This window comes from Sparus aurata, chromosome 21, assembly GCF_900880675.1.
Source record: "Sparus aurata chromosome 21, fSpaAur1.1, whole genome shotgun sequence".
NCBI classification, from domain to species: Eukaryota; Metazoa; Chordata; class Actinopteri; order Spariformes; family Sparidae; genus Sparus; species Sparus aurata.
In genome coordinates, this window is record NC_044207.1 from 20,971,379 (window position 1) to 20,989,402 (window position 18,024).

At 39.5% G+C, this 18,024-nt stretch overlaps 1 protein-coding gene across 6 annotated transcripts; it reads right to left on the minus strand.

Annotated features, from left to right (window-relative positions):
* Window positions 1-1,122: 1,122 nt before the first annotated feature.
* mapre2 (microtubule-associated protein, RP/EB family, member 2) lies at window positions 1,123-16,920 on the minus strand. Of its 6 annotated transcripts, none has more exons than XM_030402072.1 (9): window positions 16,796-16,887; window positions 13,758-13,797; window positions 9,321-9,482; window positions 5,797-5,924; window positions 5,010-5,155; window positions 4,695-4,911; window positions 4,323-4,465; window positions 2,780-2,938; window positions 1,123-2,528 (listed from the first exon to the last, which is right to left on the minus strand). In XM_030402072.1, exons 3-9 carry the CDS (start codon window positions 9,440-9,442, stop codon window positions 2,418-2,420), a joined length of 1,026 nt encoding a protein of 341 aa, XP_030257932.1. In that variant the 5' UTR covers window positions 9,443-9,482; window positions 13,758-13,797; window positions 16,796-16,887; the 3' UTR covers window positions 1,123-2,417. The 6 variants fall into 6 exon arrangements, with proteins under 6 accessions (XP_030257932.1, XP_030257933.1, XP_030257931.1 ...); XM_030402073.1 differs by having other exon boundaries at window positions 9,321-9,450; window positions 16,796-16,873; XM_030402071.1 differs by having other exon boundaries at window positions 13,750-13,797; window positions 16,796-16,867.
* Between the last annotated feature and the right edge of the window lie 1,104 nt (window positions 16,921-18,024).

An 18,024-nucleotide genomic window follows, 5' to 3' on the forward strand; every position in this document is an offset into this window, starting at 1 on the left:
GACATTTTGTATGTAATATCAACATATTTAAATACATATAGCTGAACTGTTCATAATTTCCTGAGCCAATGCTGATTTTAGGTTATAAAACAATTCTGATATATTCTTGATCTTGATATATTGGCCAATAAATGCAGGATATTTTAGTTTAACAAAAGTTTAACAAAATAAACTTAGTGCACTGAAACAGTAAACTTCACAGGGAATTTAATCATTACAAATCACCTCAGGCTTGTTTTTCTGCAATATACTCTACTCAAATTTAGGGATACTGGGACACAGTTGCATATATGCATGTGCATGGATATGCAATAAAAGTCAAAATGGAATGTGTTGCATTGTTTTAGGGGGGCCAGATATCCTCACAAAAATAAGTTTTCATATCGGCCCGTATCGGACAACATAAACACCGGTACAGATGGATAAAACAGACTGATAATATCAGCCAACCAAAATATCATTCTGGCTTGAGTAAATGTACCCATTATAGTTATTTGTACCCTTCAGATTAACATTTGACACATAAAACAAATGATACAATTAGATCACAGATTATATTTCACTTGTAGGCAGCATATAAACTTAATATCAGCTCCACCTTCAAGTACAACATTAAAATGCTAACAGAAGTCTAGTTTAATAATAATTCTGTATTAAAGCTGCACATTATAGGTAAAAAAAAAAAAGTGACATTGTGAATATTTTTTACTTTTATTGCAGTTGCGATATGATTCAGGATTAGTAGGACGAATTATTTGTGCTGCAATTTTTCAGCGCCTGTGTTGTACGAAGGTGGTTTCTTACATCACTGCAGCTCAGCAGTAGTTGATTATTATGCTGTTTTGTCTACAGTTTACCTTCATCAAAAAACTGCAGCTCCTGCCATTTGGAAAATTGGAAAAGTGTGGTTTACCTCAGTGAAAAGTAGGGGCACCTCTTCAAACACTGCTTGCTTGTATGGAGTGTTATCAGCATACAAAAACGGGTATGGTAAATTATCATCTATTGAAATATTTAAACACTAATAATTAATATATATTTGATAGTTGAAGCAGATAACTTCATTTCCCAACTATGACCAAGTCTAGTTGCTGCTGTTGGAGTGACAGGACAACGCTCCTGTGGACTCAAAACGCAATTTTATTACAGCAAATCCATCCGAATCTCAACAACTTTCAAATTGCAGGTTAACCATACAAAAAGCTCACTTAACATACTTGTTTTTTATTAAATATGTAAAAAGCAGGTCAAGTTATTCACAAATAAAATGCAAACATGCAACACGTTTTTTGGGGAATGCATCATGAGTGGGACATGAAAAAAAAACATTTACCATTCATTAATTATTGACAGTACATGTTTACATTCCTTTTCATTTACACAATAATATATGACTGAAGCATTATGGTGCACTGCCCGGTTCAATATTAGTAAATGCAATATTAAGAAAGGGTATACAATGTACTTACTGGAATATAGCATGGCAAATTACTCAGTGAACTGACTCATCTCCCTTACACCTGTGGTTTAAAAACAAAAAAAAAACTCTGAAATCTGAACAGACCACAAGTTCCAGCTGAGGTTTAAAACTTAAAATGCTGCATCATAATAAGACTAGTTCACAATTATGTTTCTTCCTTCCCTATGAAAATGGCATACCGAGTAAACTATATCACCAAAGCACCTTGAATGGCGTGAGTAACACATTGTTGAGCACACTGATTATCTGAAATCTTGTAATTTGTGAGGATGTCAAACAGTCATAAATTGGCATTATACTACATTTTTATTCACAATTCACTGAATGTATCGTCCTCCTTCACGAGGAAGCAATGCAGGATCTTGCACTATTTCTAAGGCTTAATAATAATAATAATAAATATGGTGAGGGTCTATGGACAGATTGTCCAGTACAGAGTCAAATGTCAGTGCAACATATGGAAGGAGGTTAAATAAGAGCTACTACGAGCCCTTTCAGGGCTTTCCTTATTGCATTCTTGTGGTTAATATTGTTGATATGCAAAAAAACAAAAATAAAATGAAAATAAAAAGGACAGAAGCTGGGAAGTTAACACTTGCACTGACAGATAACTGTGATCTGTCTAAACTTCAGCATTTCATCACATCTACTGTAGCTTTTGAATTGATTTTTCCACCCACACAGTCCTCGGGAAACTTCTGTGATGGTCTGAGCTCGTCTGCCACAGCAGTTCACCAAAAGTCACAAAAAACATCGAACAGTGAGCAGAGGGATACAAAAAATAAAAAACTGTGATGGTGCTTCTATTCAGGAGGTTGCTTCATGTGCTCAGTCTTAGAGAGGACAAAAAAATTAAACCATGAGGAAAAATAAAAATCCTTTAACAGTTCTCACATATTAAAAAGGAGGATGTGACTGCGGTGAAGGATGAAGGCAGTCAGTATTCATCCTGCTCCTCCTGCTGATCATCTGGTGCCTCCTCGTGGCCTTGCTGGTCTGCTTCCTCTCCGTCACCCTCAACCTCACCCTCAGCCAGCTCCGCTCCTTCCTAAAAACAGGGGGCAGACAACGGCTTACTAAAATGCTACTTAATTTTGCTCCAAGGCAAACATGTGACTACACAAACAGACTGAGTTCTTATCTGTCACCACACTATTACTTTCACATGACTTTACCACTAGTAAAAAAGGCTCAAAGACATTTCACTGATGTTCACTGCTTCAAAACCATATTTAACTCAGGATAAAAACAGCATCCGACTGTCCTGAACCCAGTTCAGATCAATCTGGGGTCACTGACCTGTTCGTCTGAGGCGTAAAGGACCTCCATTAGCCGATCGACAAAAGGGGCGTTTTCTTCACCCTGCTCCTGGCACAGCAGCTCCACCTCTCGCAGCTTGCTGAAGTAGTAGTCCCGCTCCTTCTCCACTCCTTCCAGTGCCAACTTTAATGTGTTCACCTACAAAACAAGAATCCACAAGATTACTTTTACCATCCATATCGGGATTCTGGTTAAAAACAACTGATTATTTGAGAAGTAGTCTAAAGTGCACAGATCTCCTGTAACCAGAGAGGTCTTGAGTGAGCTGCTTAATTGATTATTCTATGGACTAACATTCAGTCTTTATCTTACTATTGTTGAGATAATCTATTGATCCGTTTTGTCATTTGTCAAGTAAAACTACCATACATATGCAGGTTGCGGCTTCATACATGTTAGGACTTCTCTATATTAGATCCTAAGGGTCACTAAATATTGCAATAATGATGGAAAAATCTGAATGCCGTCCATCATTTTGACGGTTTAGAAATGTTCCCCGACTACAAAACTCTAGCATTAGTGTTGCTGTTAATTCCAGTCTCCAGTTTGGCCGCAGAGGAAATCTTCAACCCTCAGACCTCAATTAAAACTGCCATGACAAGTCATCTATCCAAAGCAGGGACACACAACCTAATGACAATCGCATCTGCAGCAATCTCCCTCGATGCATTTTAGCAACCTTGATTCCACAACTTTCTTTTCCTACAAATTCAGGATTGAGGTCACAAGGTCCGAACATGAACACCTTCAACAGGATTTTATCACTGAGCAAAGATGGTGGTATTTTTGACAGGCAGACGACATATTTACATTTCATTTCTTCCACTGTTTCAAGAGCAGCAGTCACAGAAACACCAAACAGTTAACTGTTGTTGGTTGTTGTCTGTCTCTGCACCAGCTGTGTTCCTGATGATCTGCTGTAGTGCTTTAAAGATGCCAAGTATGGAAGGGTTCCATGTTTGATAAAGCCTTCTAATGTGGATACACGGTATACTGAATTAGGTCAAGATCAGGCAACACATCATTAATCCTGTCAAAAAAAACCAACAAACTGCACCATATTTTTTTAGACCAGCTACTGTCGTATGTGGGTCAAGCTGGTCGTTTTAGTGAAGGGGTAGCTTATAAAGAGGAAGGCGTTTTTAGTATAGGAGATTAATAAACTGGCTACAGAAAGATTAATAATACATTAACAAGTAGCACCATTTGATGGTTTGAGTTACACACCAGCTCTGATTCTAGCACTTCTCTAGTCTCTTCTGTGAAAACACACACACAGTATCACTGCCGTCTAGAGCAATTAGTCAGCAGAACCTTGTTAGACAACAATTTTAATAATCGAGTAATTGTCTCATTATTGTTCAAGCAAAAAAAAAGCATTCCCTGGTTCCAGCTTCTCAAAAGGGAGAATTTGAAACTTGTCTCTGTCCTGCATATTAAACTGAATGTCTCATTATTGATTGTTGGTTTCAGAATAACAGTGAAATTTGAAGTGCAGCCATCAGAATTTCCATGAACACACCTGTTCGGTAAGTTGTGTGACCTGTGCTACCAGTTCCTTCTCTCCTTTGGCAGGAGCCGATGGCACGGGGATCTTTTTGGCGGACGAGGGTCTAGATGTTGGTGTTGAGGACTTGGGGGTTGTTGAGCTCGACCTTGACGCTCCTGCAGCAGAAAAAGGGTTTATTACTCAGGGATGGATGACTGACAATGTAATAATAACACAGTTTCTTTCTCACAGGAAATTACACAAGGCCTCTGTGTTCTGAGCTCAGAAATGACCATATAATAAACAGAATAGGTGCATAAGGCCAGGTATATAAACATGAAAATATGCCAGTGTCTGCAAACACTTCACATACACTTGGATATCAAAAGAACAGATGATGCTTACCTGCCGTAGGGGAGCTGGCTGCATGGTGGGACTTCTTTGGCAGGTTGAAGATCTGCTCACCAGGGTCAGGTGGGGGAATGGCATCCTGACCCTGTCTGGCCGCCACCGGGTCATACTCTTTACCGTCATAATTGGCATCAAAGAATTTCTTAAACCATTGGATGAAATCAAGATTGTCCTGAAATCTGCCTTTGACCAGTTTCTCCACAGGAATTATCTGAATCAAGGACGAGGAGGGAGAGAGAATCAACATGTAATAACGGACAGTTTCCTCCAAGCATGTTATAGTGCAGAGCATAAAATAAGAAAACGCACCTTGTCCACGTTCATCCTTTTGAAGGATGCTTGTAACAGTTTGAAATTGTGAATGTACTCGTGCTCCAGCTTAGCTTGAAACTTGACCTTTTTAAGACTGATGCAGCCAGGGAAGAGCAGATCCATGAACTGGCAATAGGCAGCTCCTGAAAACAGAATAAAATGTTAGTTGAGTATGCATGCCTCTGCTCAAAAATGAGATGGCTATGATAAAAATACAAGCTGGGATTTATCAAGCCTGATGGATTTTTTTTTTCAAAGGGTTTGGGAGCTTTGTCTGTACCCATATCACTGCCCCCGTTTCCTTAAAAAGAAAACTATTATTGCACATTCTCAGTAACATGGCTAATATTAACCTAGCCCTTCATCCAATTGAAAAACAGGGCAGTAGCTGGCAGTAGGTCAGGTATTAGCTGAAACTCGCATAAAGCCAACTACAGAGCACCTAAGCAGTAATCTACATCAAACAAGCAGCCTACACCTTAAGAAAAGGGGAGTGGAGGGTGTTTCTGTAGGCGTGACAGTAGAGTAGAGTGACTGAAATTGGATTACTTGGATCACAGCAGGAGAACATGGGAGGCTACACGTTTATTTTTAGACAGACGACTCTCTGCCGTGGAGAGGTGAGCACAATTCCACAGGTTGCTTTAACTGCTAGCTTACAAAGAAAACTATCTGAACCCTGTGCTGTACTTGTGAAGGTGTAGTCTCGGACTGCTTCTTTAACGAGAGCAGAGGGAAGAGGACAAGGTGAAGAGAGGGATAAAGTTTTTCATTCTGTTCTCACCTGAGGAGAGCTGCTCCACTTTCGTATAGTTTAGGCAGAGGATGTCGTTAACCCAGGCAGTAATGTCATGCCTGCTCATAGTCTCCTGGGTTATTGAGGTAGAATATACGTTGACCGCCATCCCCCAGCTGCAACAAAAAAAACAACAACACTTCAAAACAGAAGCAATGCAATGACTGAAAAGGTACCGTTTCCTCATGCGGTCAGTTTCGGATTTCCGAGACACAATGAACAAACATAACAGCCAATTCATGTGCATTTTAGAACAAGCACATACAAGCACTCATAAAATAAAAGACATAAATGGAACACATACGTATCCTCTCAAAAGACCAATTGATAATGATTGGAACAATTCGACCAGACCAGTTGTATCGTTCTGATGTTTAATCAGTAACAGCATCAAATCACGTAATATAACTTTCAGTAAACACACATCAGGCCTCTGAAGTGTGCACCAACATGGCTACCAACAACAGCCGACCCCTTGCCGCTGCATGCCACAGGTACTCATGTCCCCTCTACACTGTGAATTAACCTCATATTCTTTGATGTGTGACCCCTGAATACAGTGCACCCTCTGTCATGCAAGGTTAGACCGATGACACAAAGTAGTCAAGGCTCTATAAATAACACATTTTCATTGACTGGGCAGCAGTAGCTCAAGCGGCAGAGCAGATTGTCCACTAATGGGAAGGTTGGTGGTTTGATTTCCCGGCCCCTGTGGTCTACATGTCTCTTGGTGTGTATGAATGGTTATTGCTCCTGATGGGCAAGTGGTGCCTCGCATGGCAGACTCTGTTGCCAGTGTGTGAATGCAGATTTGTGATGTTTTTGTAAATGCTAGTTAATTGTATGGTGGCCAAAACTATACAAAACAATCTTTTTTTTAAATATCTATTTATGCACATTTTGTTAATTTTACAAACAAGGAACAACAGAACAAGAAGGCACATGTGGGTACTTGATAATAATAACAAAAGTACTACTAATAATATAATAATAATAATGATGAATACGATAAATAAGTGGGTATATATCAACATACACATATATGTACATACAGACACCCAAACATTGAGTTGGCGTTCTACTAGTAGATACATAACAATCTTGATAATTGCTTCACTAGCGTAAAATCTGCAGGGCTGCGATATCTTACACGTTATGGATTAATCTGCTGATTAATCAATTCATTGTTTAGTCCATAAAATGCCAGACAATGATCGTTACAATTTTCCAGAGCACGTGGTGATGCTTTAAATGTCTTGTTTTCATTTTCACATTCAAAAAGCTGAAACCAGAGAATTTGGGAATTTCCCAAAAAGAGACTCATCACAGTTTTAAACAAATATCAAAATATTATTGCACTTCATACCACAAATCTGCTCTGCTTGAGGAGCAAAGAATGAAGTATAGAATATACAGTACAGGCCTTATAGACCTCTACCTATGCTATAATAATATCTTCGTTGAAGAAGGCCTTGTGGGCCTTTATTTGCTTTGATTTCACCTGTGTAGTAAACAGAAGCTGCAGCATGGATGAATTAGAAAGATGTTGTAATTTTACCTGCTTGCAAAACAGAGGCCCCAGAGCATCTGCCCCATTTGAACTGAGGATATTCAAGCCTACAGTATATACCAAAAGCGTATCAAGTGCCATAAAAATGCATCAAGAACTCAAACTTTGATCCTTAAGCTACAGATGGTAGTAACACGGCACAGCCACAACACAATTCATATATATTTTTTAATGTTTTCGTCTTAGTAAGCAGCTTCGTTCAGTGTTTCCCACACACTGGATATAAGTACAACTCAACCCTTTCTTGTAACAAAGCAATTCAATTGATTATGCAGAGAGAGATTTTACTATCAGTTCTACAAATGCAACGCCCTATCTCCAGGTTGCCTTTCAAAATGTGTGTTGTGTTTTTTTATACTGCCAGTCAAAAAAAAGGGTATGTTTGCTCAGTAACTGATAAGACACTATAGAGTTCAAATTAGGGGTCGACTGATAATCTGCTTGGCTGATTATCAGGGCCGATATTCAGCATTTCTGATTATCAGTATCTGTGTTTTTGTGTCTGATTGCCAATAAAATAGATCATTTTAAAAATGCAATACTTTGGCTCTGATGCAGCATCCTTCCTCTATCTGTGGTTACCTCTCTGTGGTCGTACTCAGCATCCCACCCACAACATCTGGCTGGTTACACATCAGAAATAATAGTCCCTCAACACCGAATAATCTGAAAAGTTGTCAAATAAATGTAATGGAGAGGAAGTATAAAGTAGTAGATGGAAATGCTCAGGTAAAGCATCTCAAAATTGTACCCAAGTACAGCAGTTGTTAGTTACATTTCCTCACTGCTTATTATACATTTTGACTCTGACATTTCTACTTTTACTGCAAATGTATATCAATTCAAAATATTGTTTAAGAGTCTCCTTGATTACTCATAATGACTGATGTGCCTTTTCAGGACTGATAGGAATCAGTCCTGAAAAGGCACATCAGTCAGTCTCTAGTCCAAACATTTACATTTATAATAAGGTAATACTTAGTAACATTTGCACAATAATCAAATGTGCAGTCCTGCAGCATAACCATTTGAGCCAACTTCAATGATGGAGAACAGCGGGACTTTTGCATTGAAACAGCCCTGTCACAGCAGCCTCTGATGTGCTATGAAACCGTGCTAAATCATCACCATCACTATCACGAGCTAACCCAAACCAGGGTATGCAGGAAAAATAATAACCCTTCAGCAGCATTAAAGTTGGTCTATCACAGCACTGCAGGACAGAACCTTGGTTGACTGATTCTCTGGGAGGAAGGAAGGAAACTGGGCCAGCCGATCTCATGTCAACAAAGCGGATGTATGAGCTGCTAGCATGCTTTGTTAGCCGGGCAGGGGATATTAGCCAGCAAGCCGGCCAGCCGACACCAGGGCTGGGCTGTTGGCTGGTTTCAAACAAGGGGGGTGGGGGATCGGACTTGTGTAGCAGCTCATGAGGTGTTCCACACAAGAAAAACAGCAACCCAGACACACCACACATCGTGATTTTAAGGGATTACAAGGTAGCTGCGAAGTGTCATGTCACGATAGGAATATTCTAGCAGCAGGAGCGGCGGGAGCAGGGGCGGCTGTCTGCCTGTCATTTGAAAAAGCTGGACCCTTTTTTAAGATCCACTCCTCCACATGAAATACTCACGCTACTGCACACCGAAACACTTTGACAGGGTGTATTCGAGTGCTGGCAATAATCTGTGGGTAGTGTACACCAGCAGGAGCGGCGTTTTAAGCTAACTTGGGAAGCGATTTACGCCATGGTGTCAGACACGTACGGAGAGCTAACATGACAGGAGAGACAACAGGGGGAAGAGGAGCGGATGGGTGCAAAAGCAAAACCAGCACACGACGAAGGAGGAGGTGCAGGTCCATGTCTGCAGCAGTGTTTGTCCTTATTATATGGGGTTTCTTGTTCGTACATCAAAGCAAATGCGACGTTACACTGATTTACCTGTAGGCGCGCTCTCCCCGCACTGTATTTTTCCTGTAAGGAATGATGTTGGATCCGTTGTCCGGGACGATGTCGTTGTTATTCTCTCCATTTGGGGAAAGGGCTTGGGTGGGACCGGGCATTTGGGTCTCTAAAATGTTGAACAGATACTCTGTTCTCTCTCTGGTCGGGAAAAGAAAACAACAGGAACGATGCAAACGCTAAGAAAGTGCCGCACCTCCGGGGCTCTTTCCCTCTGTCTGCTTATTCTTCACAAATCTCTGCCCTAATGACGTTGCTGCACCGTGTACCACGTGACTGATGGGGCTGGCTGCCTGTTCCTTATGGTGGGCTATTTCAGTCCACCAAATTACATTGATCACTGGTGCTAAAAAAGCACCACTATTGGCCAGATCGATGCTTTATGCCTCTCGCTTTTGAGGTGCAGATCGACTTAATGGCACCCATCAAATGATCAGAGACAATAGCCAATCAACTGGAAAGTACTGATTTGACTGAAAAGGAAAATGCAGCCCAACCCAGTTTCACCTACACATCTAAACATTATTATTTGTTTTCTTGGCACGACGACATCCAACAGATGTGGGGTGGAAAGACGAAAGAATATGCAGGCAGATCCCTAGTAGATCAAAGTGGTGACAATGATGGTAGCGTAATGGTATGAGGAGGTAAAGTAAAATGTTTTGATTACTAACCATTTGAATCAATCGAAAATATCACCATGAAACTACTCCACGTACTGTTACTTGAATGATAGTTGCAGAACTATTTGCTGATTGATCAATTAGGCAAATCGACAGAAATTTCATCAGCAACCATTCTGACAATCCATTAATTATGCGAGGTCGTTTTAAGCACAAATTCTCTGATTGAAGCATTTCAAATGTGACTTTAAACATTTTCGTTTGCTGGGCCCGACCGATATATTGGCTGGCCGATATAATTTGCCAATATTGGCCAATCACCGAAAATCGCTATTGGTGGTGTCTGATATCAGCTGATTTGAAACTTTTTGGTTTTAAAAAGGAAATAATGCAGAAAAAGCTTCTTAGGATGATTTATAATTCTTAAATGTCGAGTTTACATAACAACATTAAAATATATCACCTTGAGCTCTGAGTGCTTGTGATTTTTTCCATGTTTCCTGACAATCAATAAACCATTAATGAAGAAAAATAACAGGCAGACTAATAGATGATGAAAGTAATCCTTATTTATTATTATTATTTTTTTTTTTGTTTGATCTACAGATTGTTTTTTAAATGATAAAATATCATGCACACTTCTTGTTTTGTCTCACTTACATTACAAAGCCCAACCATATTCAATTAAGGGCTGGGTAATGTATTGCTATAATATACTTAGTATATCTTGATGTGGAATAAGTGTTTTTTTCCTGGATTTGAAACCTGTATTAAAGAAAAAGGATGCAGTTTTCTGAACTTACCAGACTGTTCTACTTCAGCTGATAACTCACTTTACCCCACAGAGTCATTATATCACACATAACTGATTATTTAACAAAAATCTTTTACTGTTAATCTTTAATGAAAGTACCAATAGTCAATATTGACACTGAGACGTGGTCAAAAATGTAAAATGTGCTTTTGTCACTCAGATCTAACATTTTTAATGTGCTTTTGAGGAGATTTCAAAATATAAAGATATACCAGTATATCATGTATCACGATATAGCCTAAAAACATTATATTATTTCAAGGCCAGATCACTTGGCCCTTATTCAATTTACCATCACAGATTATTTAGAAAAGATAGCTAATAATCATATTTGACAAGCTGAAACCAGTACTTTTTTCCCATCAAAATCATTTTCTGTTGCCCAGTTTATAAAAGTTTACCTGCCCCGATACCTGATTCAAATGAATGAGTTGATATCATGCTTCAGCAGAGCTTGATGATGAGCTGATCATCCACAATGTGCATGTATGAATTTAAAAATATCCAGTTTTGGGGGCAACAATAAGCCTTATTCTCACAAGGATCTTAATTTAGTGCATATGGTCTTTAAAAAAACAATGCAGTCCTGTGGTTGTTAAACTATCTCTTGTTTGTGTTTCCACATCTGTTGTTTTGTGCTGTATATTCTGCTAAACAAGTTGCTCTGAATGAGTCAAAGTAAACTACACTGTTCCATTTAAGTCTTTTACTACATAAAAAAAAAAAGATACATTGGCAACTAAAATGAAAGTTACGTATGTAACTACAGTTCTATGAATCCTGGATGACGAAATAGAACTTATTTTTGCCCAAATCTAAATTTGCCAATTGTGGGAATGACAACATATCCACATGTCCAGTGAATCATTACGCCAACTCAGTCCAGCCTTATACGAGCATGGTTAGTAATCAGTGATATAAAGCTATTGTATGTGGACCAGCAGGTACAACAGGCATGATGGAAAACTGACAAAGCGCTGCACACAAGCTAATACACCGAAGCTACAATGTTTTATGCAGGAATTTTATGCAAGAAGCCCAGCCATTCATATGGCTTCTAACTCTTCTCATAGATCTTTACCTCTGACGGCAAAGGCCTCAGGGCAAAGATACAGCATTTCTATGAAGCTGTAAAGCCGTTTTACTGCCTTGATTTTTTTCCTACAGTTTAATTGTTATACCAAAAATGTACATATTTGTGTCATTGTCTTGTTGCTACATTCAAAAAGTCTAATCCCAGCAAAAAGGACAATATTCCTGCACACACTTTCACAAGACAGAAAGTCTCTGTGATTAACACATGAACGTTTGTTAATTAATTGAATCAATGCAGTGGTGAAAGGTCTGTGTAGGAATTTGTTCTTTTTTACCTAGAAGTGGTGTGTGAGTTGCCTTCACCTTATCTTGCTTTATTCTTTAAAAAAGGGCAAAATTTTCCCCTTTGGCAGTCTCTTTAGTTTTCAGTCAGTCATAGCGATTTTGAGATCAATACCATGATCCATCCAGCTCCATCATGAGTCCACAGGTCAGCTCACATATCTAAGATAATGTTTAAACTTTTTTGTGAGTCAACACTATCATTTCTGGAGTCAAGACAGGTCCAACAGGTTTTGGAAACATCAGCAAGGTCACAAGGCAGAATGTTTTGTCCAACACACCTTTTGTGCTTCTTCTGGTAAAAGCTCACTGAAGCCCAACCATTGAAGCATCTTCTATTAGCCCTTAATACAACTTTTCAACAGACATTTAATCTTCCAGTGTACTCTTCTACCTCCAGCTGCAGTACCAGCAATTCCTTTTGCTGTCAAAATGCTTTGAAAATGGATAAGGCATGTGAAATACTCACACTTGAGCTGTGTTCTCACTTAAAATTGTTCCTCTACTGCCACCATCAGGCCAAAGTTGAGGTCTATTAAAAGGATATATGATAAATCTCACAGACATAAAGACATGAAGTCTGATTAATTTCACCCAACAGTATTGACCTCCATTTTGAGTTTTATCTTGTTATGCAAGTTAATCCAATTTTTACTACAACTCATGGTTACTGAACAGGATTTTCGTTCTCTGTATGCACAGCAACAGCTAGATGGGGTTGCCTTCTGTTGAATGATACAGGATTTCCAGTAAAGCTATGCTTTGAAGACGTTACAACACATGTTCCCAATTCCAACTGCGTTTCACTGTGAAATTGTGGCCATATTTTACATCCTCACTCTCATTCATTCAGCTTAAACTAATCATGCTGGTGCTTTAAAAAGTCACATGTCAGCAAAGCGGATGTATGTGCTACGGATTCCACATTTGACTGCAGTAATTCACAATTGTTCTGAAAGTGTGTTAAAGCCATTCTTTTCACCGTTGTGAAAATATTAGAAATAAATCAAGGCAGTGACATTAAGGCAGGATATCCATCTCTAGTGTATTCTTAAAAGATAAATATTCAGCCTGTACTAGATCAAAAGTACTCTCTAGTCTTTACAAAAATTCCTGCAGAGCCAAGCACAAGGCATAACCAAATGCTAATGCCATTAAATGACCAAACTGTGGACACTAGAAATGTCTCTACTAGGAACAAAAAGCATGCAATGCTACATTTCTACTACAGAAATGCTAAGGCCTTCTCAGACTGGAAAGTGGAGCGTACTGGTCTCATCAAAACATGACATTGAGCACAGAGGCAAAAGTGTTCCATGGTGAAACTTCAGGCTGATGCGGGATGTGCTCGTTCACATGGACAGCAATTGCACCCCCCCCATAATGAGCCGCTTGGGTGGCAAAGCTATCACCAGGCTGTCATTGAAATGAACCTGTCACTTCCCAGTCTGACAGGCCTTACAGTGTCACCACAGAGGTGAAGCATGCATGTCCTCCCTAAAATAAATGATCCAACCGTGAAGCTTATGAATTATATACATGAATATTAGGCCACAAGAAAGAGACGAGTGCCCTTTGGGTCGTTTTTGCTTACGCCATCACCTGTAGAGGGGTTGTCCTCCTTGGTGCTCCTGACAAAAGGCTAGCATTTATGTCCAAAAAACAAAAAATTAAAGACATACCTGCAGTTATATTGCAACAAAAGCACAAAAGGTTGAGCATCTCCTCGACAACATTTTGAAAAGAAAGGCTGATGTGAGAAAGCTGTCTGTCAATGTATTACTAGGCTTTCAGACAAAAAACAGCATAGTGTTGTAGTGTCAGATACCGGTGAGACAAGTTTAAACTAAAGGTTGACCAATTAATCGGCACTACTAGGACGTTTAACATACTATTACTGGCTGAATTTGGCTTCAGCACTCACACAGGGATTTACAAAACCATTTTACATTGAACCTCTATACACAAAATCCAAGTGATGTCACTGTGTGCCTGAGATCATTTACATCTAAATCAAAGTTAACTTTATACAAGACAGCTTTATTTATACATTTGGAGCATGATAAGGTTGTTGGTTATAGAATGGTATTTTTAATACATTAGACTAAAGATAGCTGCTGCTCTGCCAAAAGCATGCCGTCTCCGTTTCGCTAGCAAGCAATGGTTATCCTACTGGCTACAGCAATGGCCATAATGGATCATTTGAGGGCCTTGTGCACGTGATTAGACCCTGATAACACCAGCACATCTTTTCTGTTATCTGCTTTTTCCTGCTTGAAATTGTTATGGTCTGTATAATTCACTGTCGGTTGACCTGTAGTTTCATTGGCCAATGCAGTGCATTAGTGTATTGCCAGATAATGCTGTCTTGTGATGACAAGTCTCAACTTTTCTTGCTGGACAACATCACATCTGAAATGAATCAGGGTGCTGCTTTTTTTTTTTTTTTTTTTTTCCTCCAACATTTTAAATGAAGTAAAATAATCACAGCAAAGAGCTCATAGGTTTGAACCCCGCAGGGTTAGGGCCTTTCTGTGTGGAGATTGCATGTTCTCCCTTCACTCACTTGGGTTTTCCTCCGATACTCCAGTCTCCACTACCATCTTAAAGTGAAACTCTCGCCAGAAAGCAACCAAGGCTGTATTTGTGATTGAATATGAGTCAAACCTTCGTGTAAAAGCATAATTACGACGAAAGAGGCAATTTTAAGATTTACGTAGTTTTGTTTTCGGGCAAGCTAATTTTCAATTGAGTGCGGGGGCACTGGTACGCTAGCATCAAAATTGCCATTTTTAAAACACTAAGAAGGCTCGACACGAACATGAAACTTTGCTCGTAGTATTACCAGGGTCTCTATACATGAACATGAGCATTGAGAACATTGTTTGTGTACACAGTTTACTAAAAAGAAGGTTTTTGGACAACTCACACTAGCAGTAGCATCTCTGGCACGCCGCCGTCATGGCAGACAAAAAGTGTTGATCCCCAAGTGCAACCTAACAGGAAGGCTTGAGGAGCGGTCCACCATTACTCTCCTGCCTGTTAGGTCGCATGCTTTTACACAAAGGTTTGACTTACATTCAATCACAAATAAAGCCTTGGTTGCTTTCTGGCCAGAGTTCCACTTTAACACGCACATTGGGTTGATTCTCTAAGTCTGGTTTACAATCTAGAGTTCGTTCCAGCCGGGTGCTGTATGTTGGCTGCCCACTGCTCCCTCGGGATGGGTTAAATGCAGAGAACCAGTTTAACTCATTGTACATTGTGTGATTGTATGTGATTAAGATCTCCTTCTTCTTCTCAAAGTCTGCCAAGACTGGTGAGTTACATATAAAATATGCAGTAGGGCTACTTAGAGGGGTTAAGAATGGAAAAAAACAAGACTGCAGTCAAATTATGTATCAAGTTCAGTGTTGTATGTTTGGGAAACAATGACCACAAATGTTATGTTTTGTATTTTAATTATGTATTTGTTGGCACTGAGTGGGTTTCGTAGCTATCCAGACACATGGCACGCAAGCAAGATAATCTTGCTCTAACCGTCGGCTTTTATGTACGTGTTGCTTTCCGTTTTGTGAAGGTGGAGTAGCATGTTGGTAATGCACAGCTTGGAGAAGCAGTCTCTGTTAATGCTATATGCGAGGCTACAATCAATCACTGGGCTCTTGTGTGTGAGCTGTGCTTGCTCTCTCCATCCATATCTCACCAAGCTGGGTGATCAAGTTGGGTGGGTGAGGGGTGGATGCTCCACCCAACAGACCCAGCCCTCCATATTCAAAAAATAGCAAGGAGGTCATCCTTATCTGGAATTGCATGTGGGATAGGTTAAAGGGTTTGCTAGTTATTTGAGGTTTCAAAATGGCAAAGAGAAGGGTGCTTTTTTTAGGTCGCAAACACGTTGAGGGGAACCTCATATTTAACCAAAATGAGAGCAAAGGGATGGCCAGGACCAGAGAGGATGGAACACTGCTAGTCTCACATCCTAAATGAGTATCTTTTAAAGCCATCCCTTACGATATCACATGTGTGAGAAGAAAAGCTCTCATTTGCGATTTGACAGGGGGGAATTTGGCGGCCAAGACAAAAGAGGTCCAATTCACCCCTTCATCTTCTTCTTCTTCTTGTCTGTCCCCTGTGCACATCACCGATCAGAAATAGCTTTAACTGTCGTAACTGGTGAGGTGGAAAAACACGACAGTCTTTGCTAAATCTGCGATTTTTGAAAGCAAGCCCGCAACGAAGCAGCTAGCTAGTAAATCTCGTTAAATGAAGCTAACTCGGCGTCGTGTTAGAAATGACAGCTAAATAAGAAACAGTGGCTGGTAAGCGAGCTACTACACAGTCAAACTATACCAAAGCAAAGGAAGAGTGTTTAATGAAGCCAGACGTTACTTATGGTTGACGATAGTACATGTTGTTCAGCTAACAGCCAAGTTACAGTAACGTTAAGCTAATTTTGTTCCTGCCTACACTTTGTCAGAATAGTGACAGCAGACATATGCGCTGACCCCGGGGTAACATCACCGTACGAGCCGCCGAAACACGTCAAAACGTTCCGGTTTTTCCGCTTACACACCCTGTCGTACGTTTAAAACAAAATTACAGACCGTGAATTGTCCAGCAAAGCAAATGTGACTCACCAGTGAACTCCAATCCGCAGGTTACAAGGTGTTAAAATTTGCTGTTTTCCGGCTGAGTCACCCCACCCTCAAAACGCCTAGTAAACGAGGAGGTGAAAGCGGGGTGCTGATTGGACGGCGCGTCATCGGTGTCGCAGCGGATTGGTCCGGCAAAGACATCTGTCGTGATTTTGGCCAATCGCGTTCTGATGCGTTGATAATTCAGAACAGTAGACAGCTTTCCGTCCTGTCGCTCACATCAATTTTCCCACAGAGAAACGCGATAATCTGTCCAAATCTGATAAATATTAGCTCAGACTCAATCCATCATCATCTAAAATGAATATAAGATCATATGTAGAGCTTTTATTAAATAAATGCTGTAGAGGAGTATACCGGCACATAGCCTAAATAATAATAAAATAATATATAAGGTAATAAATATTCAGAAATATTACTAATATACTTATGAATACATAATATTAGACAACATTTTATGTTGTGCGTTGCAATATTGTAGTGCTACTGTGATGACAAATTAAAACAAAATTTAATTATCAACAAAAATAAATTATTAATTATTCGATGACTAGAACCACTGAATACTATATTGGCACATACTTTGATAAGCAGTTAGTTGAAGTAGTGGTTTAATCAAACGACAATATCGAAAAGACATTTGTGGACTATTGGTCGAACAACCAGGAGACATTTGAAAAGGTCATCTTGGGCTATTGTCAGTTTGTGATCGCCATTCACATTATTTATTTATTTATCTATTTATTTATTTATGGGCATTTCCTATACTAAATCCTTAATGGAATTAGTAGCTAAAGTTATTCTTCATTTTTCTATGTTAAAAAACGTATTACAATCACCCTGCTGAACCTGTAACATGATGACTTATTGAGAAATAATGTTTTTTTTACAATAATTTTTACTCACCAAATTATAAATTTTCACAGAGGGGAAAACAGAAGACAAAGTTTGCATCATTTGACAGACGTCTAGCTACTGACAGAAGTGCATTCCCCATGTTTTAACACCAGGGTGCAGTCATGTATCGAGACAGGACAAAATATATCCTGAAATTGCTTGGTTATTACAGCTGCTTTGCTAACTAAGCTGATAGAGTAATCACAATAAAGACAAGATATAGAAAGGACAAATTGCATGAAGACTCAATTTTACTAGATTGTGATAATTATCTATCATTATGGATGCAGTAAATACTGTCCTTGAGCGGTGAA